Source organism: Mercurialis annua, linkage group LG3 (assembly GCF_937616625.2).
Source record: "Mercurialis annua linkage group LG3, ddMerAnnu1.2, whole genome shotgun sequence".
NCBI classification, from domain to species: domain Eukaryota; kingdom Viridiplantae; phylum Streptophyta; class Magnoliopsida; order Malpighiales; family Euphorbiaceae; genus Mercurialis; species Mercurialis annua.
In genome coordinates, this window is record NC_065572.1 from 58,779,258 (window position 1) to 58,806,834 (window position 27,577).

Consider the following 27,577-nt stretch of genomic DNA (forward strand, 5'->3'; position numbering starts at 1 on the left):
GGGAAGACATACGCAAGTAAACCTTTGATTAACTTGCAATACACCCCACAAGAGGGAACGTCAAGTGGTGATAATGTCTCGATGAGTGAAGTAGAGGGTAACCCATACAACCAAGGTCAATTGCTGAACGAATTGAAAAAGTTGGGTGTAAACCTTAGGCCGATGCCATGGCCGTCGTACATAAAACCATACCATGATTGGGTAGAAAAGTCGTACCCTTCCCCTAGGGGTTGTAAGGTGCCAGAGCAAAGGCGAGGATCCTCGACAAGAATGTATTATCATGACCAGTTGGATGTCGTCGTGGTTTCAGAAAGTGAAAAAGAGTATTCAGACGACGACGTCAATATGGCCGAGTTCCTTTGTAAGAAACCTACTGAGTGTGTGGCATTGAAGAAACCGAGTTTTGTGAATAAGAACAAGGTGGAGGTGATTCAAAAAGATTATTCTTTTGACCTGACTATGGTTGATGACATCTTTGATGCTTTGTTAAAAGAGGGTCAAATTGTTTTAGGAAATGGTCACGTCATACCGCCTGCTAAAGAGAGAATTGGGATAGAATATTGCAAGTACCATAACTCGTGGAGACATAGTACTAGTAATTGTGTGGTCTTTAGTAATTTAATTCAGAAGGCGATTGTAGAAGAAAAGTTGTTATTCCCTACCAAAAAGGAGGCTGATGCTAAATATGTCACCATTAATGCTATTCGGCCAAATTTTGATCGTGTCATGGGTAGCGGACAATTAACTGATAAATGGGATTCGTGTAAGCCGATAAAAAGAATGAAGACCAATGATACAAAGTGGAGGGTCACGAAAGATGAAGATGACCATAAGCGACAGTACAAATCTCGGGTATCAGAGGTTACTTGTCCTTCGTGTTAAACCTGTTTTATCGCAGGTAACCTCAAAAGTAAGGTGAGGGCTAGCCCTAAAATTTTCAATCCAAAATCACCTACTGAGAAGTGGCAGAAGCATACTCCTCAAAGCAAATTGGGCATGATGGTGTTCAAAAGAGAATTTCGGCCAACAGAGGAGACCCCTCATATGATGAAAAATCAGAAAAGGAGGATGCAGAGGTTACGCCAAGAGTCTCGGTCAATAGCTTCAAAGAAAGGCGATTTTGAGCAAGCACTGATGTTTAAAGGGGGTAACAGAGAAATGAAAAAGCTACCTGCCAAGGATCGCCTCACGGTTGAAACGCAACGCCACTTCATGAAGGGTGATGAGATTAAGAGAGATCCGATCACTAAAAGACTGGGGGCAAAACCCAAAGAGGAAGACAATGGATATCAGGAGAGAGGTGATTACCCAACGCCTCATTCATCAGCTAGGAAAATGAGGAAGGTTTGGGTGAAGAAGGCAAAGGTTGAGAAAGTTAGTCAATCATCGGAGAAACTCGCCCCAGAAGAAGCAAAGGCCGATCAAAAGGGCGAGGTGACGTCAAAAGCAGAACAAAGAAGACTGTATAAAGATGTCCTGGTGTCGACATCGAACGGCCAATTGAAGGCATGAGTCCCGATAAAAATGGCGAGTTATGAGGTTGGAATTGTGATGTTACCCAATTCATTTTGCAATAAAATGTTGATCACACATCATGGTAACGTTTGGTGTACAACCAAGCGCCCATTTAAAAGGGTGATTCTGATAAGATAATCTTTCGGTGTCGCGACCGATTGAAAGTTACGTGTGGTGTGGTCACATAGCCGATTTAGGCGACAATGCCTTTATGATATCGGTTCTTGAGTTTCTTGGTTTACCATCAGGGGTGGAAGTAAGTAAGAATATGGCAACGACTCTCCCAACACCATGGTAATCTGACGTTACCCAAAAGTTGTTCTCTCGAAAATGTTGGGGAAGCACCATGGCGACAAGAGAATCACCCAACAGTGAGGTGATGTAGGGGTGATGTTTTGACACCATGGAGACGGGAGAATCACCCAATACTTTGGTGACGTAGGGTTGATGTTTTGACACTATGGCGACGAAGAATTACCCAACACTGACGTGACCTAGGGGGTGATGTAAATCGTCCAAGTTCATCACAATGTGACGTTACTCAAAAATTGTTCTCTCAATAATATTGGGGGCAACACCATGACGAGGAATCGCCCAACACTGACGTGACCTAAGGGTGATTTAAATCGTCCAATCTTATGGCAACGTGACGTTACCTAAAAGTTGTTATTTCGATGAGGTTGGGGGCAACACCATGGCGATGCGAGAATCGCCCAAAACCGAGGTAACATAGGGGTGATATGCGATACATGTTTTGACACCATGGTCACGATTCAATCCCTCTACTTCATGGTAACGTGAGGAATCACCCAACACTGACGTGACCTAGGAGGTGATTTAAATCGTCCAACTTCATGGCAATGTGACGTTATCCAAAAGTTGTTCTCTCAATAATATTGGGGGCAACATCATTGTGACGAAGAATCGCCCAGCACTGACGTGACCTAGGGGGTGATGTTAATCGTCCAACTTCATGGCAACGTGACGTTATCCAAAAGTTGTTCTCTCGATAATATTGAGGGCAACATCATTGTGACGAAGAATCGTCCAGCACTGACGTGACCTAGGGGGTGATTAAAATCGTTCAACTTCATGGCAACGTGACGTTACCCAAAAGTTATTCTCTCGATAATATCGGGGGCAACACCATGGCAACGCGAGAATCGCCCAAAACCGAGGTAACGTAGGGGTGATGTTCGATATATGTTTTGACATCATGGACACGATTCAATCGCCCTACTTCATGGTAATGTGAGGTTGATCGCCCATCACCCTAGCACCGACTCGATCACTCAACGCTATGATAACGTGATGTTACCCAAAAGATGTGATAAAACACGTCTCTTCACCAATCTGACTTCAGGCCGAAAATAACAAGCCCAAAGTTTACACATTAGGCTTGTTGGGGGCATTGTTTGCACCGGCTAAGAAGATGACTGGTGGACTCAAAATGTGACGAAACCCAGGAGATAGTGGACTCAAAATATCATGAAACTCAGGAGATAGTGGACTCAAAATGTGGCGTAACCCAAGAGGTGATGGACTCAAAAGTGACGAAGCCCAAGACTTGGTGAAAAAGCTGAATGGGCTCATATGGGATTTCAGCCAAATAGGAGCTATATTTATTTTAGCCTTTTTTATTTAATTTCTTTTATTAATTAGGAGATGGAATCTCATTAGAATTAGGACTCTTTATTAGGGTTTGTTCCCTATAAATAGCTAGTATCATTGTATTACTATTTTTATCAACACATCATTAATCAAAAAACCAAAGCTCAGGCTTTTTATCCCAATCTCCGGATTGAATCTTAGTTTAGGAGTAGAATTGATATTAATCTCGCTTGGATCTCAGGATTCCCAGATTAATACTGTTAGTTTAAATCGAACGGCGGCAACGTCATTTACAATTTAGACAACGTTACTTGAATTCGGGATACGTCACTTGAATTAAGGTTACGTCATTCAAATCCTGTTTACCTCATCTAGAATCACCCCGGTTAAAGCATCAGTACCTAAAGTTACCCATTAATAAATTCAAAGGTTTGAGCAAGGTGAAAATCTAGCGAACAATTAGTATGTAGGAATCTATTAAAATCATCGTGGAGTGATTCAGAGGTTTCTAGTGAATCGAGCCTTTTAATTATTATAGTTCTAGTAGCAAAATCGTGCCTGCGACATCCTTGAGTTACGGCCGCAACATATGAATCACGGGTGCGACATCCTGTAAATTCCTCATGCCTTTCAAAGGCAAAATGCTGCGGGCGCGCCACCAAAAATTCACGGGCGCGACTCTTATATCCGCTGGACTTAATTTTCACCGAAAACCGAAATTTGTTTTGATTGAAATTGTCGGTCGGTTCACTTTCAATTTTTTCATTCGGTTTGAGCTTTTTGAATAACCCATTATTTTTTATCCGAAATTAAATACAAGCCTTGAAACTTTAGAGTACAATCCATAAATTTATATCAAATTAATACAAACACTTATACAGTTATACCCTATTTTTATCAAAAAGAAAATGAGATGAGATGAAGATCATTTTTTTTCCTGGAGATGAAGAACATTACAATCAAAATATAATCACATGAGATAAATTACAATTTTGAATATAAAAATAATTACAACAAATTATACTAATAAAATAAAATCAACACGAACAAATAGGTACAACAAAAATCAATAAGTCTGATTCAAATTAAGTAACAATATATAGAAGGATCTCTAAAAACTTGATCTTGTTTGGTAATATAGATCTGTCAAATACAAAAACAAAAAATGAACTGAAAAGAAGGTAATATCATAACCAATAATTAATTAAACAAAGAAAAATAAAATGCAAATAAATTTAATCTCATACCGTTTATACTAAAATATTATAATAAACAAATTAAAAAAAGATTAAATGTTTACCTATTCAAGGGTTTCAAGCAAACCTCCATTTTAAAATAAAATTAACGGATCTGGGCAGTAAACATGATGGCGTTCCATCGAATTGCAGTGCTCGTTTGTTAAGGAAATTGTGTGACTAATTGTGACGAAGAATCGTCCAGCACTGACGTGACCTAGGGGGTGATTAAAATCGTTCAACTTCATGGCAACGTGACGTTACCCAAAAGTTATTCTCTCGATAATATCGGGGGCAACACCATGGCAACGCGAGAATCGCCCAAAACCGAGGTAACGTAGGGGTGATGTTCGATATATGTTTTGACATCATGGACACGATTCAATCGCCCTACTTCATGGTAATGTGAGGTTGATCGCCCATCACCCTTGCACCGACTCGATCACTCAACGCTATGATAACGTGATGTTACCCAAAAGATGTGACAAAACACGTCTCTTCACCAATCTGACTTCAGGCCGAAAATAACAAGCCCAAAGTTTACACATTAGGCTTGTTGGGGGAATTGTTTGCACCGGCTAAGAAGATGACTGGTGGACTCAAAATGTGACGAAACCCAGGAGATAGTGGACTCAAAATATCATGAAACTCAGGAGATAGTGGACTCAAAATGTGGCGTAACCCAAGAGGTGATGGACTCAAAAGTGACGAAGCCCAAGACTTGGTGAAAAAGCTGAATGGGCTCATATGGGATTTCAGCCAAATAGGAGCTATATTTATTTTAGCCTTTTTTATTTAATTTCTTTTATTAATTAGGAGATGGAATCTCATTAGAATTAGGACTCTTTATTAGGGTTTGTTCCCTATAAATAGCTAGTATCATTGTATTACTATTTTTATCAACACATCATTAATCAAAAAAACCAAAGCTCAGGCTTTTTATCCCAATCTCCGGATTGAATCTTAGTTTAGGAGTAGAATTGATATTAATCTCGCTTGGATCTCAGGATTCCCAGATTAATACTGTTAGTTTAAATCGAACGGCGGCAACGTCATTCACAATTTGGACAACGTTACTTGAATTCGGGTTACGTCACTTGAATTAAGGTTACGTCATTCAAATCCTGTTTACCTCATCTAGAATCACCCCGGTTAAAGCATCAGTACCTAAAGTTACCCATTAATAAATTTAAAGGTTTGAGCAAGGTGAAAATCTAGCGAACAATTAGTATGTAGGAATCTATTAAAATCATCGTGGAGTGATTCAGAGGTTTCTAGTGAATCGAGCCTTTTAATTATTATAGTTCTAGTAGCAAAATCGTGCCTGCGACATCCTTGAGTTACGGCCGCAACATATGAATCACGGGCGCGACATCCTGTAAATTCCTCATGCCTTTCAAAGGCAAAATGCTGCGGGCGCGCCACCAAAAATTCACGGGCGCGACTCTTATATCCGCTGGACTTAATTTTCACCGAAAACCGAAATTTGTTTTGATTGAAATTGTCGGTCGGTTCACTTTCAATTTTTTCATTCGGTTTGAGCTTTTTGAATAACCCATTATTTTTTATCCGAAATTAAATACAAGCCTTGAAACTTTAGAGTACAATCCATAAATTTATATCAAATTAATACAAACACTTATACAGTTATACCCTATTTTTATCAAAAAGAAAATGAGATGAGATGAAGATCATTTTTTTTCCTGGAGATGAAGAACATTACAATCAAAATATAATCACATGAGATAAATTACAATTTTGAATATAAAAATAATTACAACAAATTATACTAATAAAATAAAATCAACACGAACAAATAGGTACAACAAAAATCAATAAGTCTGATTCAAATTAAGTAACAATATATAGAAGGATCTCTGAAAACTTGATCTTGTTTGGTAATATATATCTGTCAAATACAAAAACAAAAAATGAACTGAAAAGAAGGTAATATCATAACCAATAATTAATTAAACAAAGAAAAATAAAATGCAAATAAATTTAATCTCATACCGTTTATACTAATATATTATAATAAACAAATTAAAAAAAGATTAAATGTTTACCTCTTCAAGGGTTTCAAGCAAACCTCCATTTTAAAATAAAATTAACGGATCTGGGCAGTAAACATGATGGCGTTCCATCGAATTGCAGTGCTCGTTTGTTAAGGAAATTGTGTGACTAAGTTTTATATTGAAAGGTAATAGTTAAAGAGATTGATAATATCAATTAGAAAAATAGGGTTCAATTTGATGAAAACAGGAAGAATGGTAAGAGAGGGAGAAATCGACGTGCGAGGGAAAAATGAGAATGGTAGGATTTCTAATTTATGGAGCTTTATATATGGCATAAATTAGGGGTATTTTAGTGATATAAATGAACCAGAACAAACCTTGACAACCTCAAACCACACTGTTTTGATCAAAAAACCGAAACAAACAACAAAATTTGGTTTGATTTTCAGTCTAGTTCGGTTTCTGTTCACCTCTAGTTATGAGAAACAATTTAAAAAATGGAGAAGAAAATAGTTATTCCAGGATTAAACTCAAAGAGCTTGTGCAATATATTACCTACAAGATAAGAAAAGAACTGAAAAAACAATTTGATAAGTTGACGATGTATTGAAGGATATTGAAAAGAATTATGTCTCAAGGGCATCCGATGTAAAATGAACCGAGTGAAAAATCAGATTCTGAATCTGGTGCACCCGAAGATGCTTATAGCTCAAATTTGAGTGACCAGGTCTCCATAGAAACAAAACTCCTATAAGAAAGTACTTGTTCTTTTGCACATTGATCTAAATATGTGATATTTTTGCATGTCCTCAGTACATTTGTTTATGTGATTTCGTAGGATTTTATAAAAATATCTGTGGAGAATGAATCTGTAGTAAAAAGGACGCTCAAATTGTTATAAGATTTTGACTATGGATATTTTGTATTTTTGTGTTGTAATGGATGAATTATTTAGTCAAACTTTTTTTTGGTAAATGGTAATTATATTAGCTCTAATACAAGATGTGATAGGCAAAAAACATTATCCTTGTAAAAGAATCTAAGTAACGGAATACATCATTACCACCAAAAGGAAATTATGGGTTATGATATCTATAATGAATCACACCCTTATTAATGCAATAAAAAAACAAATTAATGTAGTTCGAAGCTTTATTATGGAAAACCATCTTGTTCCTAGCCTCCCACAATTCCCAAGTGCAAAGAAATCAAATTGCTGACCAAAGATTTTTGTAATGCGAGTTTGCCAAATCCATCCATTGATAATAAAAACTCGCTAAGTCTCCCAGCATTATCCAAGCCATAATGCCAATCCAGGTTAGAAAATTAGACCAAAATTTCCAAGCTAAAGGACATAAGAAGATGATATGAGCTGAAGGTTCTATCTCTGCACAATGAGTGCAGAACTGCTGCTCGTAATCCAGAATCCGACAACGAACCAGGAAATCTTCTGAAGCCAGCCGTCCACGATGCAGAAGCCAAGTGAAAAATTGTAACCTAGGCGGGATTTTCTGCTTCCAGACCTGTAAAAGAAATATGTCCTGCTGCAAATGAACATCACCCGGAATGTGAAGCTTGAAGAACCCAGCAGCTGTGAATTCATTTCTGCCGGACCAGAAGACTTTGTCCTGCTGGATATTGAAGACAGCCAGAGGAAGTTTTTGCTTGAGCAACTGAAAAGACTCGGATTCACCCAACCTGAGACGCCTTTTCTATTTAAAGTTCAATCTCGTCCAGCCTGTTGTGTCCACTGTTTTCATGTCCGAAACAGTTGCCTTAGGATTACTTGATAAGTTAAACAAATTCTGATATTCTATGCTTCAAGGATTAGCTTGATTATGAAGCCACAAATCTCTCCAGAAGATAATATCCGATCCATTCCCAAGTCTGAAACTAACATTAGAACTAAATAAATTCCAAATATCTTCATTATCAACACAATACTTCCGAACCCCTTTCCAAAAGTGAGACAACTTGAGATTATTTGGGTTAATCAAATCGTTCCATGAATTCATATTACAACTAGCACGAGTAGTCAAAAACCAAAACGAACCCTTATCACAAGTGAAAAGTTTCCATACCCATTTAAGGAGAAGACTTTGATTTCTAAGCCGAAGAGATGGAACGTTTAGCCCTCCAAAACACAAATGCAAACAAATATCCTTCCACGCTACTTTACAAATTCCTCTCGAAGAACCCAAGCCCGACCAAAGAAAATTCCTCATAAGTCTATCCATTGACGATAAGACACCTGAAGGAATGGCAAAGCAACACATAGAGTATACATGCAAACTACACATTACTGACTTTATCAACACTAGTCTATCGGATGGAGAAAGTATATTACCTTTCCAAAGAGCCAAATGAGAAGAAAATATTTGCACGATTGGATTGAAGTGAGACATCGTCAAACTTCTCCGAGAAAGAGGAAATCCTAGATAAGCAATAGGAATTTTGTCTATTTTGCAGTTAAGAATAGAGGTGGCAGAAGCTATATCTTGATCAGACACATTTAAACCAATAATCAAACTCTTTGCATAATTTATACGCAATCCAAAGACTACCTCAAAGCAGCGAAGAATACGGAGGAGGTTAGAAACCATAGTTAAATCATTCGGAAGGAACAAAAGAGTGTCGTCTGCAAACTGCAGCAGAGACAAAGATTCGTGATAACCTTCAATAGAAACTCCTTCAATCAGCCCCAAATCCTTCGCACTATCAATGATAATTATAAAGCCCTCCACTGCAATAACAAAAAGCATCGGTGAGAGTGGGTCACCTTGCCGAACACCCTTTTCCATGAAAAACATTTTCTGAAGGAGAACCATTAACTAATACCGACATTTGAGAAGTACTCTGGAGGCTATTAATCCACTGAACCATGTATCATTAAAATTCATTTTCTGCATAATCTCCGTAATAAACTGCCAAGAAACACTGTCAAAGGCTTTCTGAAAGTCCAGCTTAATAATGAATAAAGGATCCTTGCGCCTAGATGAAATATGAATAACCTCTGATGCAATCTAATGGCAGTCGTGGATATTTCTACCCTTAATGAAGCCAAATTGATTATCTGAGATTATTTGTGGGAGTGAAGGGGCAAGCCTATTCACAGGGATCTTTGACAACATTTTGAAAATTCCATTAATAAGACTAATAGGGCGGTAGTCTTTTATGTCACTAGCTCTTTTCACTTTCGGAATAAGGATCAAAAAGGTCGTATTCAACCCCGATGGAAAGGTACCCGAAGAGTGAAAATCATGTAGTAGCCGTAAAATTTCATCCTGCAGTAAGTGCCTGTCCCGACTCAAATTATTGAACTGCGACCGGCGCTAGGGAATTAAAGTGGTAGCTCCAAATCCTGTAGCAAGCCTAAAACTACAATAAATTTTTCGCGAATAAAATATATTATTATGTATAAAACGTTTCCAGAAAACGCATTTAAACATTGTAACTAAAAATATCAAAATTTTATACTCATATACTGACTGACATCTATGGACTACTGCAGCTCTATATGAATTCGTACTTTGAGCAAGCCAATCGACTTCTGGCACAAAGGGATTAGTCTGTCTGATCCGACTCCTGTCACCTGAAAGACATCAAAAGTGAGGGGTCAGTATTTGGGAAAATACTGAGTGAGTTTGCATATTACTACGATATTATAAAAAAACATATCATCGCATACTCAGAACATATGAAAATAATATAATGTTCTCAAGCGATAAATCCGATTGAAACCCTGAACTTGAACTCCTAACCTTTTGTACTCATATCATTTCCATATCGAATCATTTCATATCCAATGGTCTGGCTCCGGGATAACTCAATCGCGTTAGCCTCGACCAACCTCTTAATCCCAAGTTGCGGGCTCCGAGATAGCTCAACCGAGTTCAATCCATTATATACGGATCTCGGGATACCTCAGCCGAGTTCAACCTCGTATCAACATTCATATTCCTACTTCCATATTTATCCCATGTCGTTTTTATACTAACGACAACAATCTAGACATGCTAGACTGGCTCAAATACTGCTGATCACACAGCCTATTGACACCTAATAGGTAGTTAGTTTCTTCGGATCGTACACCAGATTCATATATTCAAATAATATAAATGCGATGTATTTGATACTAACATTCATTATATATGAAAATAGCTTTTATTAGCGAAAGTAAAAATGCAACTCATAGAAACCGATATCCAAAACTGCATTATCACTATTCTACGAACGTAAGTTTCATGCGTCGTTTGATCCATTAGCTACTCCAGCTTGTCGGTCTCGTATCTCGTCGATATATCCATTTCCTATTCAAATCGTACGTACATTTAATTCGTAAATGTAAGCTTCGTTTTGAAACCCTAATTGTAACCGTTACGTTCTATCCCCAAATTTCATGTTTTCGGAGTCCATGACTCACTTTTAATGTCCGACATACTTGAAGTCGGACAACAGGGTCGTAATGGGGCAAGGATGTCCGAATATTGTTGGCTGTGTGAGTGCACAAAGGATCCTGTGCGTTCGCACAGCCTTGTGTGCGTCCGCACACCCTAGTCTGTGCCCGTTGCTTCCAAAACGCTAAAAACACCATTTCCCCCAAAAGCCGTATCTCCGTTTTCTAAAAACGCTAAAAACAACCTAGATACGTCAAATTCCACATTAACGCAACATCCACGTTAAAACAGCAAACTAAATCACGATTTCTGTATCACACATTGAAATCTTACCTTGAAATGAAGCTTAGAATTGATAGAGACTGAAATTCCGGAGAGATCGACGCGAAAATCGCTCAAAACGGACTCCGAACAGCGAAACGACGGCTTGACGAAGTTAATCGTCGAAATGGAATGGTTCTGGATCCTTCATCTGATTCCTTTCTTTCATATTCTAATTCTTATGTAGTTTGGCTAAAATTCCTCTATAGTCCTTGTTCTCTTTAGTTGATACAATTCATCGTTTAAACTTTTCTTTCGTTCAATTAACCAACCACTTAATCAATTAATAACTTAATTAATTTGTATATGTATTATTTATATCCAATAAATAATACGAATCCGAGAATCAATATTTCCCGTCAAAATCCTTTATAATTACGATTCTCAAGAATTGATTGGTTAATTACCATTTTGGTACTTAAACTTTATTTTATAATTTTTCTTGACATTTTTCTTTTAATCCCAATTCCAATTTTTAAATTGAGATATAATATTAAATTTCTCAAAATTATCTTCCTGAAACCGACCTACTAAAGTTTAGTTTATCTTAATTTCTTGGAAATCTTTCCGATATCGCTACTCTGGCAACTCAAAACTGGACACGTGGTCCAGTTAAATAATTTAAACTTACGGGGTATTACATTCCTCCCCCCTTATAAAAATCCATCCTCGAATTTTCATACATATTACTTACTTATCTTAATCCTTTAACATTTTTTAACTTGATTCTCAGTAATGAGTACTCCATATTCATTTTATGAGATTTGTCGGCACGTGGAATTATCAACTCTTTGTACTTGTAATTGAACTTTCAGTTTATTACTGATGTCCAAAGGTTGTTCGTCCTAGTGATGTCTTATTACTAAAGATGATAATCCGTGTCCTTAGGCTTCCTTTATTTGTCTTTTAAGGACGCTGACTATCCATTAGCTTTTACTTCTTAATCTTCTTTGTTTGGCCGTTGTCACAACTTGATCCTGATCTTAAATATTGTCTTTTATGACAATATCCGTCACATCCACATGTACTTATGAGTCTTCGCTCTCGATTCTTTCTCTTTGTTTAATACATTTATTTCTAACATTATTTCTTGTTGAGTTATATGGACACTCAATTGACTTGTCGTTGCCCGATGATGTTGAGAACTTAATTCCATTATCCACTATCCTCTTATGTCTCGTCATTTCACTTATCATACGGAAGTTCCTTCTTTTGCTATTGTCATTCATCAACAGTTATTCATGAGATGGATCCTCGTGACGTATCCTTATAAGATCCGTGCTTTCCTTATAGGGCCTACTTGAGTTATCCCTTACATTTTTGTGCCTTATATACTCCTTTATTGGTTGTATACTCGTTAACTTACTTCCGGTTTATTAGAAATGTAATGGACTATTCTTTAAACTTCTCGTCTCTTATTACTTTACCTCTATCTACTTCATCTTTCATTCTTTATAATCTTGAAGAACTGTCTTTATTATCCCATCCTTCACTTCCCCTTACGATCATTGCTAACACAAATTCTTAGTCTTACACTATGTTTCTTTACACCACAGTGGCCCATACATCAGTGCTTGATACCCTATAAGAAAGAGATGTTTAATCTCTTTGTAAACTTTCTTGGTTCGAGCGTAGCTGTTACGTATACGATCTGCGCAGTAATGGGACAACGATTGTTGCTGCGTTGGAGTTTCACTCCCGATTTATTCGATGTACCTTGTTTACTCATTTCCAACAAGGGTTCTTGATTCTTTCAAACTTTTTTGTCGTGTGTTTCTTTTCGTAGTGTCGTCACTATCACCATTATCGCGTATCGCGTATACTCCTATTGATCTTCAAATTCGTTAATCCATTATCTTATCTATCCAAATGCGTCCCCGTATTCTCATGGAGATCTTTGTCCATCCTTATCGCAAGCGTTCTTTACGACCTTTAAGACATGTTGATCCTTGTAAGCATTATTACACTCAAATCTCGTTGCCATATTTGGCATTTATCGTATATCCACAACAACCTCCTTTCGATACCACTTTCTCATTTTAGTGAGTTTCCCACTATTTGCCTCGTCGTGATCCATCTTTTGGAACTTCAATAATTGACTTTAGTATTAACCCTTAGGTTATACTTGGAGTTTATCTCTTATTCACCTTTATCTTGTCTAATTTATATCCATCTTATTCCTTTAGCATCTTATTGACATCGTTCATTTTTCGGTCATCAATATGCTTTTAGCGTCTATCGATCTATTTCCTATCTTCAATACACAATCTTAGTTTGGTTACTAATTTCCAAACTATTTCTCTTTTCTATCTCGTGGTTTGTGGTTTACCCTTCCTTCTTATCCACAATCTTGTTATTTCCACTCGATACTTCTCTCTTTTATCCATACCGTATACGTGTTCTCCATAATCCTTTTTCAATTTCTCGTTCTTAATTAGTTATTTGGATTAGTAGCTTTGGTGTTATAATTTTACGAAGCTCTCTTTCTGTATTTTAATGTCTTTATTCTTATCATATTTCTCGTTCATTGTCTATTATGTTTCTTGTATATATCTTCATCGTAGCTCGCATCCATGATATTTCTTGTTTTAACACTCTCAACGTTAATCATTGATTAAATAATGGTCATAATTTATTTCGCCTGAATTTCCGACGTAGTGTGTTCTCGATTACTTACATATTGTCCTATCGTACCCTCACTGACATCTTAACTGTTAATGGATCCGATCCTATGTCTCTGTCAGCTTTATCCCTCTTTATTTCTATGTGTTCACGACTACATAGAATTTGATCTATCTGATCCTCTCGTCATCTTTCCACGCGACTCTCTCTTTTTTGTTTCTCAATAACTCTTATCGAGTCCCTTGCGACATACGCAAGTTGTTCGTACTCTCTCAATTCTTATTATTTTAACCGATCTCTTAATGTCCTTAATCTATCTTTGAATTCTTATACCTATCATACATGTCATATACCTTTGGCATACCTTACCTTCATCTCTTATCTTCTATCTCGATCTTTCTGATATCATTTTCTTTAGTATGGCTCAGTTCTGATATTTTGAGTCTCTCCTTCACATCCTTTCACGTATCTCGATACATGAAGTTCCAATCATATGTCAGATACGTTCGATGCTACATAATGCATCTATCCCTTCAAGGGTCACTATCAACCTTCTATATCGATCATACTATGCACTATACTCCTTATCAGCCAAACTTGAAATTTGGGATCTTACACTCCATATACATTCATCACGTTCGTATTTTCCGTGGTCTACTAATCCACTTCATTTTCACAGGCTAGGTGTTGGAGATTTCAAACTCCCAATTCGTTTGTTGCAATACTTATCGTTTATCTCTTCATCTTTCTTATCGTATATCTCAAACCATTCACTTTCATGTGGGGTTGGTGTTGGCTATACTTAGCTGGCCAAATCTCATACTTTATACTATTCCATACTTCGTACTTCATATTCTAGTCATCTGTCTTCTTGGCTCGTCGCTTTTGTCCATTTACATATCCATCATCGATACTCTTGCGAAATCTACTTCACATTCTCGGTTTGATGATCGTAACGGTTAATAATTAGATGACCATCTTAGGAACATTGTGTTTCAATAAAAACTTGATCCAACAATTCAATCGGAAGTTATCACTATTTTACTAAACCTTCACGATTCGTAGATCATGTTTAAAATTACTTTATCGATGTATAAAAACCATGCTCGTTCCTTACTCTAAGGAATAGATCTGTCGATCTTTCGATTCTATCTTATCATACTTCTCCCCGTATCTCGCATTTTGACGTTCTCGACTTCAGGTCTAAAAAGGCATTCACATTATAGCTTATTGCTTTGAATATGCGTCGCTATCCGAATACTTCAGCTATTCTAGTCGTGCTTTAGTTCGTTAAATCAAGGCTAAGTTCATATACTAGAAGCATAAATCCTATGTTCTCGCGAGTACACGTGTCCATTCTTCTCGTGGCCTTGATCGCAACTTGATCTCGAGCATTTCATTGCCGTTACATAATTCTGGTCTAAGTATACTTACATAAAAATAAAACTCTTTCAAACAAAAAGAATCATTTTGAAGTTCACATCAAAATTCCGTTGAGATCTTAGCAAAATTGTGCACTAGGGTGATGACGTCTCTCATCCCCAAAGAGTTGCCACAGCTCACCTTTTCGTCTGAACATAATGCATATGATGCATGTACTATTAATGCATGTCTTCATTTATCATTCTCTTTATTAATTATGTATGTAGTGATGCATTCCTATCAATGTCGTGGCAATCATACATTTCTATATCGGGTCTAGGCACAATTATGCTTTCAAAATCGTTTAAACAAATAACTTTAGCAAACTATAAACTTTGAATTTTGTAAGTTCTCTAGACCTTTATCCTCTATAACCGACAAGTTCTTCCACTTCAGTAACTTCACACTTCTTCTTCATTCGCCTCCTGGTATTTCAATTGATCATTCTTGATAGCATCTTCATGTTATTGATGCTAACTATGTACGCCTGACTATCGAGTCATAATACTATCAACTATATTCTATTCATACGAGGCATTACATCTCCCTGAGATTCCATATGGATATGCATGTCGCATATTCATATCCTAACGAAAACAAAACACGCGTGTGTATCTCGTATAAGCGTGGCACCGTGAAACAAACAACATTTAACAAACCAATCTATCACTCTTATCGCAAAACAAACAATGCAAACTACTTGGATCAGACAGAACTCAACTCTATAGCTGCAGTAGTTCCTAGGTCACTTAACCGACCAAACACATATTAGCAGAGGTAACTGGACCAACTGCTCTAATACCACAACTGTCACGACTCAAATTATTGAGTCGCGACCGACGCTAGGGAATGGGAGTGGTAGCTCCAAATCCCGTAGCAAGCCTAAAACTACAATAAATGTTTCGCAAATAAAATATATTAATATGTATAAAACGTTTCCAGAAAACTCATTTAAACATTATGACTAAAAATATCAAAATCTCATACTCATATACTGACACCTATGTACTACTGCAACTCTATATGAATTCGTACTTTGTGCAAGCCAATCGACTTCTGGCACAAAAGGATTAGTCTGTCTGATCCGACTCCAGTCACCTGAAAGACATCAAAAATGAGGGGTCAGTATTTGGGAAAATACTGAGTGAGTTTGCATATTATTAACGGTATTATAAAAAAACATAACATTGCATACTAAAAACATATGAAAATAGTATAATGTTCTCAAGCGATAGATCTGATTGAAACCCTGAACTTGAACTCCTAACCTTTTGTACTCATATCATTTCCATATCGAATCATTTCATATCCAATGGTCCGGCCCCGGGATAACTCAACCGTGTTAGCCGCGGCCAACCTCTTAATCCCAAGTTGCGGGTCCCGGGATAGCTCAACCGAGTTCAACCCACTAGATACGAGTCTCGGGATACCTCAACCGAGTTCAACCTCGTATCTATATTCATATTCCAGCTTCAATATTTATCACATATCACATATCGTTTTCATATTATCGACAACAATCTAGACACGCTAGACTGACTCAAATACTGGTGATCACACAGCCTATTGACACCCAATAGCTAGTTGGTTCCTTCGGATCGTACACCAGATTCATATATTCAAATAATATAAATGCGATGTATTTGATACTAACATTCATAATATATGATAATAGCTTTTATAAACAATACGTGAAGTAAAAATGCAACTCACAAAAACCGCTATCCAATACTGCATTATCACAATTCCACGAACGTAAGTTCCATGCGTCGTTTGATCCATTAGCTACTCCAGCTTGTCGGTCTCGTATCTCGTTGATATATCCATTTCCTATTCAAATCGTACGTACATTTAATTCCTAAATGTAAGCTTCGCATCAAAACCCTAATCGTAGCCGTTTCGTTCTATCTCCAAATTTCATGTTGTCGAAGTCCATGACTCACTTTTAATGTCCGACATACTTGAAGTCGGAACACGGGGTCGTAACAGCGCAAGGATGTCCGAATATCGTTTGTTGTGTGAGCGCACAAAAGGTCATATGCGTTCGCACAGCCTTGTGTGTGTTCGCACACTGGCGTGTGTCCGCAAACCCCGGGTGTGTGTCCGCAAACCCCGGGTGTGCGTCCGCACACCCCGGTGTACAGCCCCGGAAAACCATTTTCCGGGCGCTTCGCCGATCCCGCTGCTTCCGACACGCTAAAAACACCTTTCCCCCCCAAAATTTGTATCTTCGTTTTTCTAAAAACGCTAAAAACAACCTGGATACGTCAAATTCCACATTAACGCAGCATCCATGTTAAAGCAGCCAACTAAATCATGATTTCTGTATAACACCTTGAAATCTTACCTTGAAATGAGGCTTAGAATTGATAGAGAATAAAATTCCGGAGAGATCGACGCGAAAATCGCTCAAAACGGACTCCGAACGGCAAAACGACGGCTTGACGAAGTTAATTGTCGAAATGGAATGGTTCTGGATCCTTCATCTGATTCCTTTCTTTCATATTCTAATTCTTAAATAGTTTTGCTAAAATGCCTCTATAGTCCTTGTTCTCTTTATTTAATACAATTTATCCTTTAAACTTTTTTTTTTCGTTCAACTTAACCAACCACTTAATCAATTAATACCTGAATTAATTCGTATACGTATTATTTATATCCAATAAATATATGAATCTGAGAATCAATATTTCCCGTCAAAATCCTTTTTAATTACGATTTTTGAGAATTGATTGGTTAATTACCATTTTGGTACTTAAACTTTATTTTATAACTTTTCTTGACATTTTCCTTTTAATCCCAATTCCAATTTTTAAACTGATATATAATATTAAATTTCTCGTAATTATCTTCCTGAAACCGACCTACTAAAGTTTAGTTTATCTAATTTCTCGGAAATTTTTCCGATATCGCTACTCCGGCAACTCAAAACTGGACATGTGGTCCGATTAAATAATCTAAACTTATGGGGTATTACAAACCCGTGCTCGTTTATAAAAAAACATATTAAAACCATCTGGACCCGGGGCTTTATTATCATCACTATGCATAACAACAGAAAATAATTCCGCCATAGAGAATGCCCCTGTCAAAGCTTCTTGTTGATCTACTGCCAAACGATTAAAGGAAAAGGAAGCAAGCGAAAAAGGAATCGTATTACCTTGCTTGTATAGATTTCGATAAAAAGAGCTGTTATTTGCCTTTAAAACTGAAGGATCTGAATAACAAGTTCTTTCAATTACCATTTCAACAATATGGTTTGTTTTTGCATGAATGGAGGATGCCAAGTGAATGAAAATGGTGTTCTTGTCCCCTAGGAGATGCCAATTCAGCCTTGTTTCTGTAACCAAACAATTTCCAGCTGTTTTGAATAGTTGAACAGGTCATTTTAGAGCAGCCAGAGAAGATTAATCGGAGTCTGTCAATTCCCTGGAGTCGGCTGACTTTTCAAGGGCTGAAATGTTGTTGTTGACAGCAGCTATTTTCTGGTTTAAGTCCCTAAAAATGTTCTTATTCCAACAGGAAATAAGCTTGCAAAGTTCCCGAAGCTTTCGAACAAAAGAAGTATTCCCCTCAAGTGTAAACCAACAAGTATCTATGAATGATTTAAAATCCGGGTGATCCCACCACACGTTCAAAGAGCGGAAAGGCTTCGGGCCCCAATCTATTTTGAAAGCCGAAGAGAAACAAAGAGGAATATGATTCGAGAATGACCGGGGCAGCGCTCGAAGTATTCCATTCGGCCAATGATCAAAAACTGAACGCGGCACAAAACACCTATCAATTTTTGACTTAGAAATTTTGTTATGCCATGTGAAGAAGCGCCCTTGTAAAGGAACCTCGAGAAGCTTAGCCTTATTTATAAAGCGAGAGACAGATATCATTGAATCTGAGAAAGCAACACAGTTTAACCTTTCTGAAGGCTCAAGAATTTCATTGAAATCTCCTGAAAGAAAACAAATCTTGCTACTGTCAAGCAAAGGACGGACAATTCGGAGCATACATTAAAATAAATCTAATAGGAAGCGAGCACCATTCGAAATCCAAACAAATCCATCTATTCGAGGACTCAATTCTGATCGGTGTAATCACATTTGAGTCTCATAAACACATCAAACCTCCTGAAGAACCATTCGATCCCGCAAAACAAAAATCATAGTCAAAGTTTGGCCAAAGCTTCCTAGCTAAAAATCGTCGACATTCTCTTTTTTTGTTTCCACCAAACCCAGAATGGACAAATTATTCTGAGAAACAAAAGACTTAATTGAGCGCTGCTTGCGAAAGTGACTGATCCCACCACGACAATTCCAGGTAATAAAATTAAGTGAACTAATAATTAATATTATTTTAACCTAGAAAAATCACATCAACGGTGATTTGCAGAACCCTTGATAATGTCTCGAAGGGGGTCGACAATCTCCATCTCATGCTTCCTGACAAAGAGGCCAAGCAAATCCTGCTTCGAATGACTTTGTTGCTTCTGCATTTTCATCTAGGCCCTGTGAATGGTGGGTGTCATTTGGGCTTGCATGAACTGAAGTTGGCGAAAGAGCAAATCGCCTATTACGTTGTGTTACGTTTATTAGTTTCCTTGAAAGGAAAGGTCTGGAGAATCCTGGTGTAGTTGCTGCTGTTTTTCCTGACGGAGAAGAGGTGGACGACTTAGAGTCATCCGAGTCAGAAATCATCTCTGAAGAATTTCATGTCATGACTAGAAACTCCGTTTCATGGGCATGGATATGATACGATTCTCCCTTAATCGTAATTGGAATAATGCATTCGATTTTAGAGTAACCTGCTGAAATAAGAACCGAACTAGAGTCAATACGGTCCTTTGTAATAATTGTGTGATGTACATCGATTTCTTTGCCCAAACTATTTCTAATGAAGTGAAAAATCTCCTCTGACCATGTTGAAATAGGGATACCAGATAGTGATACCCAAACGAATCTCTCCTTCGAAGGGCAATGCTTCTCCCACGATATGATAGCTGAGAAGAGAATTGCAAATTTCTTGAAATCCTCTTTGAAACGGGTCATATAGACTTCAGAATGAAAACGGATCATAACATAAATTCCTCCTAAGAAAGAAAACGATTCGAAAACAATCTCAAAATCCATCATCAAGTCTTTAATGTTTAGAATTTTATCCAAGCTTGTGACCAACAATTAGGGCATTATTCATGTGATCAGGTGCGTTGTTGGTGGCTTCAAATACCAATGGTTCATTGGTAACAACCTGAGAATAAGACATGTTGTCTAGAATTGTAGGTGAGAGGATTGATCTAGGAGAGGCAGGTCTGTGAATAACATTCTTGGCTGTTGCTGGGATTAAAACACGCTGCATGTTGTTCTTCTCAAAAGAGAGTTTAGGGTATCTGGCTCTAAATGCCCTAACCCTACAAGGTCCGATAAAAATCTGATTCAGTTTGCGTAGAATCCTCTCAATGTTACGTTCATCTGCAATTCTCAGAAATCCAAACTTCCTTTCGAAACAGTTTCTTCTCCGTGCTAGGGTTATTTTGCCCTTGATATCAAATTTTACAAAAATCTTTTCAATATCATCATAGTACTAATTCTTCGGATAGTTCTCAAAGTAGAGAACTACTGATTGATCACCTTTGCTGTCAAGGTTCCATCTTGCTGTTTTCCAGTCGTCTGAAGTGAAGGAGTTGCCGCCGGCATTGACATGGCCAGAGCTTTAGGGTTTTTTATTTAATCAGACTTTTCTAATGTAAATAATTGTGAAATTTTAATTTTAGAAAATATTTTCTGTTTTCATTTAAATTATTATTTAAAATAAATTATCTTGTAATCTTTTCTATATAAACTGCTGCTTAGAGTTTTAGTCAAATCATTGCATACTAATATATGTAAGTGTTGCATAAAATATTACAAATCGTTATTTCATAAAAAAATTATACTAAAATGCATTATGGGAATCTATGAACTCCATTTTATTTCTATCGCATCTCGTTTGATAAAGATAATTGATAGTTTTTCTTTATAAGGGCTAAGACAATTTCTTTATAAGGGTTAAGGCATCCTCCAACTTTGGAATGACCGGAATAAACTATAACATCCTTCAATTTTATTTTTGTTAATATTTTGATCATTTTTTGTTTGTTTTAATTTATTAAGTTAAAAGATTTAATTAATAAAATTAAATTTCAATTTAATTCTTAAATTTATTTTTAACATATAAGTACAAATAAAATTATATTTTTATAAAATTTAATGACTTGGTAAATCTAATATATCTTTTTTTTATTTAAATTTGTTCAGCTATTTTAGTTGAAAAAAGTAAAAATATTAAAAATTTAAAGTTTTAACTTTTTCTTAAAATTTAATTTCTTTTTATCTAAAAAAACTTAATATTTTTTTTAAAATAAAATAAAATTTTAAAACCTTAATAAAAATAAAAAATTAAATCCAATTCATTAAGTCGTTCTATCTCATAAAGTGTAATGTTTATTTTTACTTATCTTAAGAACAAATATAAGAACTAAACTGAAATTTAAGTTTAGTCATTTCACTTAATTGACTAAAATAAAATTAAATAAAATATCAAATGAAAATAAATGATGACATTGTTTGATCTTAAAACAAAAGAGATGCAAGCGTGATTTATGTTATATGTAGAGGGAGTCAGTATATTTTATTTTTTAATTATATATTTCATTTTAATTACATTTTAAAATAATTATAAAAATTTTAAATTATCAAAATATATTAAGATAGTGATCAATAGTGTATAAATTATCAAATATATTACTTTCTGTTGTAATGTTTTAAATTTACAATAAAATTTCATAATTTTAAAATCTATTACATTATGTTAAATTTTATTAATAATTCAATAATACCACATTAGAATGTGGATTGATATGTTACTTTCGCTTTTGTATTGTTCTTTTATGTAAAATTTGATTACAATCCCGGTGTTTCGGTTTAGTATTATTCTTATTGTTGTAGCACTTATGCTGATTTTTAGTACCAATTGTAATGACCTGATTGGTATAGCGCAGTGCAATCAAAATCATTCGTAAAATTTAACTATGAATTTGATCACCAAACAATATAGTAAAATAAAGAAATAACACAAGAGATTTACGTGGTTCTGCGTTAAAGCGTACATTCACGAGCGAAAGAATTGATCCATTCACTAATCATGAAAATGAGTACCAATTTGATGGACAATCACTAAATATAGAACATCTCTAATAAATATGCTCTTAGAAGAAAAACAAACCCACAAAGTGTTTAACTCTTTACAAGAAGTAACCCAAAAGGGTTAGGATTAACTTATATTCATCACATCACACACACCTCTTTTTTCTTATTCACATCAATGTCTATATTGTGTGTTCGATTTTTGGTGTACTCTAAAAGTTGAACAAGATAGTATAATTATATTGAATAAATAATCTATAATTCAAATATTAAAGTTATTCTTATAAAATATAAAATAAACGTGAGAATTCTGGGCTGTTTTATTTTCTAATTATTTCTTCAATTAATAGAAGAACTCCCTTTACTTGTAGGAGTACGTCTTGGATCTGCTCAACAGACCTTTCTGGGCTTTGAATTAACGCAAAACGATTTTTTGTGCAACCTAGCGTATTTTTTTGAACCGTATGCATCAAAAGGTGCGCGTATGGTTCCTGGACTATTTTCTTCTATTAATTGAAGAAATAATTAGAAAATAAAACAGCAAGTACAAAAATGAGACCTTCACGAATGAATGTAGGACATATATTTGAATGTTCACTCGGGTTAGCGGGATTAGAAGAATTAATCCTAATCGGCCAATGATAATAAATATATCCTTCTCCTAAATATTTCACCAATTAAAATTCTAATACAAATCATAATTATAATTATAGCATATTTCAACAATCTCCGCCTTAACTTGAATTCTTCAATAAACCGTGATGACTGTGCTCCACCTTTTCCATTTAAATATAAACTGAACTTATTCTAAAAAAATCTTTGAGGAGTACTATACAAGTTTTAAGAACGTTTTGAACTTGCTGAAACCAAAATGACTTGAACATTTACTATCTTTGGGTGTATTAATCAAAATTTCACGAAGTTTCGAATTTGTTGGTCTTAAAACTGACATCAGAAACAAACGTTATTAGTAGCATATAGTGATTAAATTAAAAAACAAATGTTGAGATCGTAGCATATCCCTTAATCTTCATAAGTCGATCAACCAATGAGCATACATCACAAGTGCAACATCCAATCTCACTTCATCGCCACATAATCCATAAAACTCGTAGTTTATATATTGAGACATCAGATATGTGCATATAGAAATCATGTTGAACATATATTATTGTTCTAACCGTCTCATTATGAATCTTGTCCTTGACTAAACCACTATCCCAAAAACAAATTCATGTATTGACCGTTGCTCATAACTACAACTCCACTATTAACTCAGTTGTAGTCGGAAAACCAATCGAAGTTGGCACATATGTGATGAACAACTTGAATCTGCATAAATTTTGGATCAAAAATATCCGCCCTATCTCCAACCAAATTGGCTTATGAACGATTAAATAGTCACGGCGTTCCAAACAATAAAGATTGAAATCCATCTTGTGTTTAAAATTGATACATAATCAAAACAAAATCTCTTTTTGCAATGTCATGATTTTATCAGAATCTGACCATACTCAAACAAACTCTTAAAAACAATTATTAGATTCAAATCACTTATAGAGTATTATGAGAGTATAAAGAGATTACTCAATCATTCATCTTATAAAAACTCTATAAAATCCTCAAATTGAGTGTTTACAAAAAGTCGTATCTTTTTCTCTTTATAGAGTAAAGTAACATATGTATCTTCATCACAAAATTCTCCTCAAGAATTTTAATACTCAAGTATGTCTTCAATCTGAATCAATGACTTTCAGCACATCAAAATAGTGGCTTCTCTATTTCCAAATAGTCTTTTTTGTGTCAAGTAATTGCGTTTTGCGAAATACTGCAATTAATAATTTTTTCATAATAATTATATCCAAAATTAAATCTGAAACCAAATTGGTTCTGATACCAATTGTTGAATCAATGATACCGATCGTTGGTACCAATTATCATGAACGGTTCATGATCAGATTATTATTTGCAAAAGAATCGAAACAATTAGCGATGAATTTAATTATGGATTTGATCAATAAACAATAATATGGCAAATAAAAAAATAACACAAGTGATTTACATGGTTCTACATTAAAGCGTACATCCACGGAAAAAAGAATTGAATCATCCACTAATCATCAAAAGGACTATAAAATTGGTGGAGAACCACCACATAGAGAAGATCTCTAATAAATATGCCTTAAAAGAAAAACTCACAAAGTGTTTAACTCTCTACAAAAAGTAATCCAAAAGGGTTAGGATTAACTTATATTTCTTACATCATACACACCTATTTTTCCTTATTCATATCGATGACTAAATTGTGTATTCAGTTTTTGATATACTCTAAAAGGTGAATAAGGTAGTGTATTTATAGTGAATAAATAATATATATGACATTATGAGTATTAATCCTAATCAACCAATTGATAATGAAATTATCATTCTCCTAAATACTTCATCAATTAGAATTCTAATATAAATTAGAATTATAGGCATATTCCAACATTTAGTATAGAAATTTATCTAAGATCTAGACTGTATTACTTAAATTTTTATTTTTATTCAACAATCAAATATTTCAGTTTTAAATTTTAGTTCGTGTTTGGGAGATATACAGATCCGTGTGTACCTCTATTTGACATCACTTCAGGTAAATACGTCAAGAAATTTAGAGATTTCATTGGACTTATGTACCAATTTGCCCCTCCAACTTTAAAGCGATGGGCATTTAACACATAAATTAACTTTGTTGGCAAATCAATACACAAATTTGATAATTATGGACAATTAACCCACTTTGCAAATTAATTTACAAGTTAAGGGGATAAATTACCAATTTATACAAATTGAGGTGGGAAATTGTCAGTATGGAATAAATTGCCCATAATCACTAAGTTTGTATACTAATTTGCCCATAAAATTAATTTATGTGTTAATTATCCATTACTTATAAGTTGAAGGGACATATTGTCACTTAAGTCGATTTCATTGCATGGTTAATTATAAAAATATTAATACTTTCCATTATCTATTGGTCATTGTTCACATTTCATTTATCTTTTTATATGACCCTCCACCACAATTTTCCAATTTTCTCCTAATTTCTTTACTTCAATATTTTCCTCTTATTCATCCATATATTATATACTTTAATAATTATATTCCAACAATTTTTTTTTCGAAGATAAAGCTACTTTACTTGTTAGCGAAGGTTAAGAGAAACTAATTGTGGTTATATATATTTCTTTTTAAATCAGCTCACTGGCTGCTAAAACTTGAGTCGAACTCAGGACCTCGGAAGAATGTCTTAGGAACTTTGCCAACCAGGCCAAAGCTCCCAGACTTCCAACAAAGATTCAAACGTTTTTTTTATGAATAATTGCATATTAAAGGCCACAAAAAGTGGCGAAACCCTTAACCTTAAGTTTTCGCATAAAAAATGACATACAAAGATGCACACTAGAAGCTACGACTTAGGGAAATGCGAAATCAAGAGTCTAAAAAATAAAGATTCAAACGCATAAATTATAACTTAATAATTTAAATTTTTTAAAGATAAATTTATAAGTTGACATGATAATATAGCATATTTCGTCCGATTTTTTTTTAAAAATTTCAGATTGATTAGCTCTCCGACAATTCTAATTCAAAGTGACGCATTTTAAATTTACATTATTGCGATATTAATTAAAAGTGATAATAATCTACGTGATTAAGAGAAGATAATTAAATTTAATAAGCTAAAATGATGTTTTTTTTAGAGAGCACCAATGTTCTTAAGGCCAAGAACAACCCCAACACCAATAATGTGGCCAACGGTACCGCAAGCCAAAGTATCAGCAAGAGTGAAACCAGCTGGGTCACCGGTCTGCAAACCAGAGTCCCTAACTTCAAGCTTTAATCCTGCTGTTGCCTTCCGGTTTGCTGATGGTGCCAACCCGAATCTTCCGGCAAATAACATTAGACTTGTTGCAGTCACCATTATCTGATTTCCATTCAAAATAGATAAACAAAATTACTCTTGGAAACTCGAACTCGAATTCGATATTTAATGTTTAATTTTTTTATTTTAAATATTAAATATTATATTTTTTAAATTCGTTTCTTACTAAATTTGTTGGCGAACCGATGAAGTCCATGCGAGCACCCATGGCTCCATTTCCCTTGCGCCTCATTGGTAGAACTGATGCCTGCATAATTCAAACACCAAAATAGAATATTTATAAAAGTTTAGATATTGTCGGTATAATTGTAACTAACCACTAGAGGCGTGCAAAAAAAAAAAAAACGGATCGATTTAGTGTGGAATAAGAAATTTCGTTTTTTGTTTGGTTTGTTTTGCTTTGATTTTGTAAGTAAAATAAATTTATTTCGCTTTTAAGATAATTTAAATTGAAAAAACTAACTTAATAGAATGATCGAGTTAGGTTCAATTTGAAATTTCTTTTTTTTTTGTAATGGAAATTGGTTCATCGTAATTAAAAAAATTAAAATTTTAATTCGGATTGGTTTGGTCGGAACCGAGAGCACAGCCTTCTTCAATTTCCATACTTATATTGAAAAAAATTTAAATATGATAAAATAAAAAAACTAACCAGGGAATTAACAGGGGCAGTAGACAATTGCGGTTTGAGACCATTGAATTGAGGGAGAGTAGTCATCATAGAGGCTGCCATTTCGATCTTTCAAATTAATCAAATTTGTTTGATAATTTTGTGAATTGGGATCCAAAAGTATTATAAACTGAATAACCAATTCTGCACCATAGCCACATCTGCAACTTGTGGCTTTTAGAATGCTAGAGTTGGATACACTTAGATACTTGTTGCTGACATGGCTCTTTTCTATTGGGTTACTCATTTGGATAAGGTTTTTGGGTTAATCATGTAATGAAATCATAAAATGAGATTGTATATTTTTGATAGTATGGACTCGTGCAGGCTCATATATTAGCCCACTATCATTTTTTAGAGTAATAATTAGATTAATTGTAGAAAAGTATCATTTAATGATATGATTAAGCAACAGACCAATGAGCTATAGTTCTAATGATATAAATATGGGCTAACAATACCAATGGGAGTTGGTCCAAGTGGTAAGCGGCTTGATATCGTTTAATGAAGGTCTCGGGTTCGAGTCCTTGTGAATGCAGAAAATTCCCACTGGAAGACTCACCCACCATGCCAGGTGCGCGACACGGGTCGGATCCGGATTAGCCAAGGCGAAGCCTTGAAAACCGGATGGGCTTACCAAAAATAAATATGGGCTAACAATATGTTAAA

The 27,577-nt window shown here is 35.3% G+C and overlaps 2 protein-coding genes across 2 annotated transcripts; both read right to left on the reverse strand.

Annotated features, from left to right (window-relative positions):
* Positions 1–7,584: 7,584 nt before the first annotated feature.
* On the reverse strand, positions 7,585–14,091 carry LOC126672746 (uncharacterized). Its single transcript, XM_050366701.1, has 9 exons — positions 14,081–14,091; positions 12,820–12,927; positions 11,026–11,082; positions 10,300–10,369; positions 9,490–9,660; positions 9,232–9,399; positions 8,724–9,189; positions 8,275–8,627; positions 7,585–8,088 (listed from the first exon to the last, which is right to left on the reverse strand). The coding sequence occupies exons 1-9, from the start codon at positions 14,089–14,091 to the stop codon at positions 7,585–7,587; spliced, it is 1,908 nt and encodes a 635-aa protein (XP_050222658.1).
* Positions 14,092–26,007: 11,916 nt separating this feature from the next.
* On the reverse strand, positions 26,008–27,065 carry LOC126673634 (photosystem I reaction center subunit psaK, chloroplastic). The gene is made up of 3 exons (XM_050367851.2): positions 26,891–27,065; positions 26,405–26,485; positions 26,008–26,280 (listed from the first exon to the last, which is right to left on the reverse strand). The coding sequence occupies exons 1-3, from the start codon at positions 26,969–26,971 to the stop codon at positions 26,053–26,055; spliced, it is 390 nt and encodes a 129-aa protein (XP_050223808.1). The 5' UTR covers positions 26,972–27,065; the 3' UTR covers positions 26,008–26,052.
* Between the last annotated feature and the right edge of the window lie 512 nt (positions 27,066–27,577).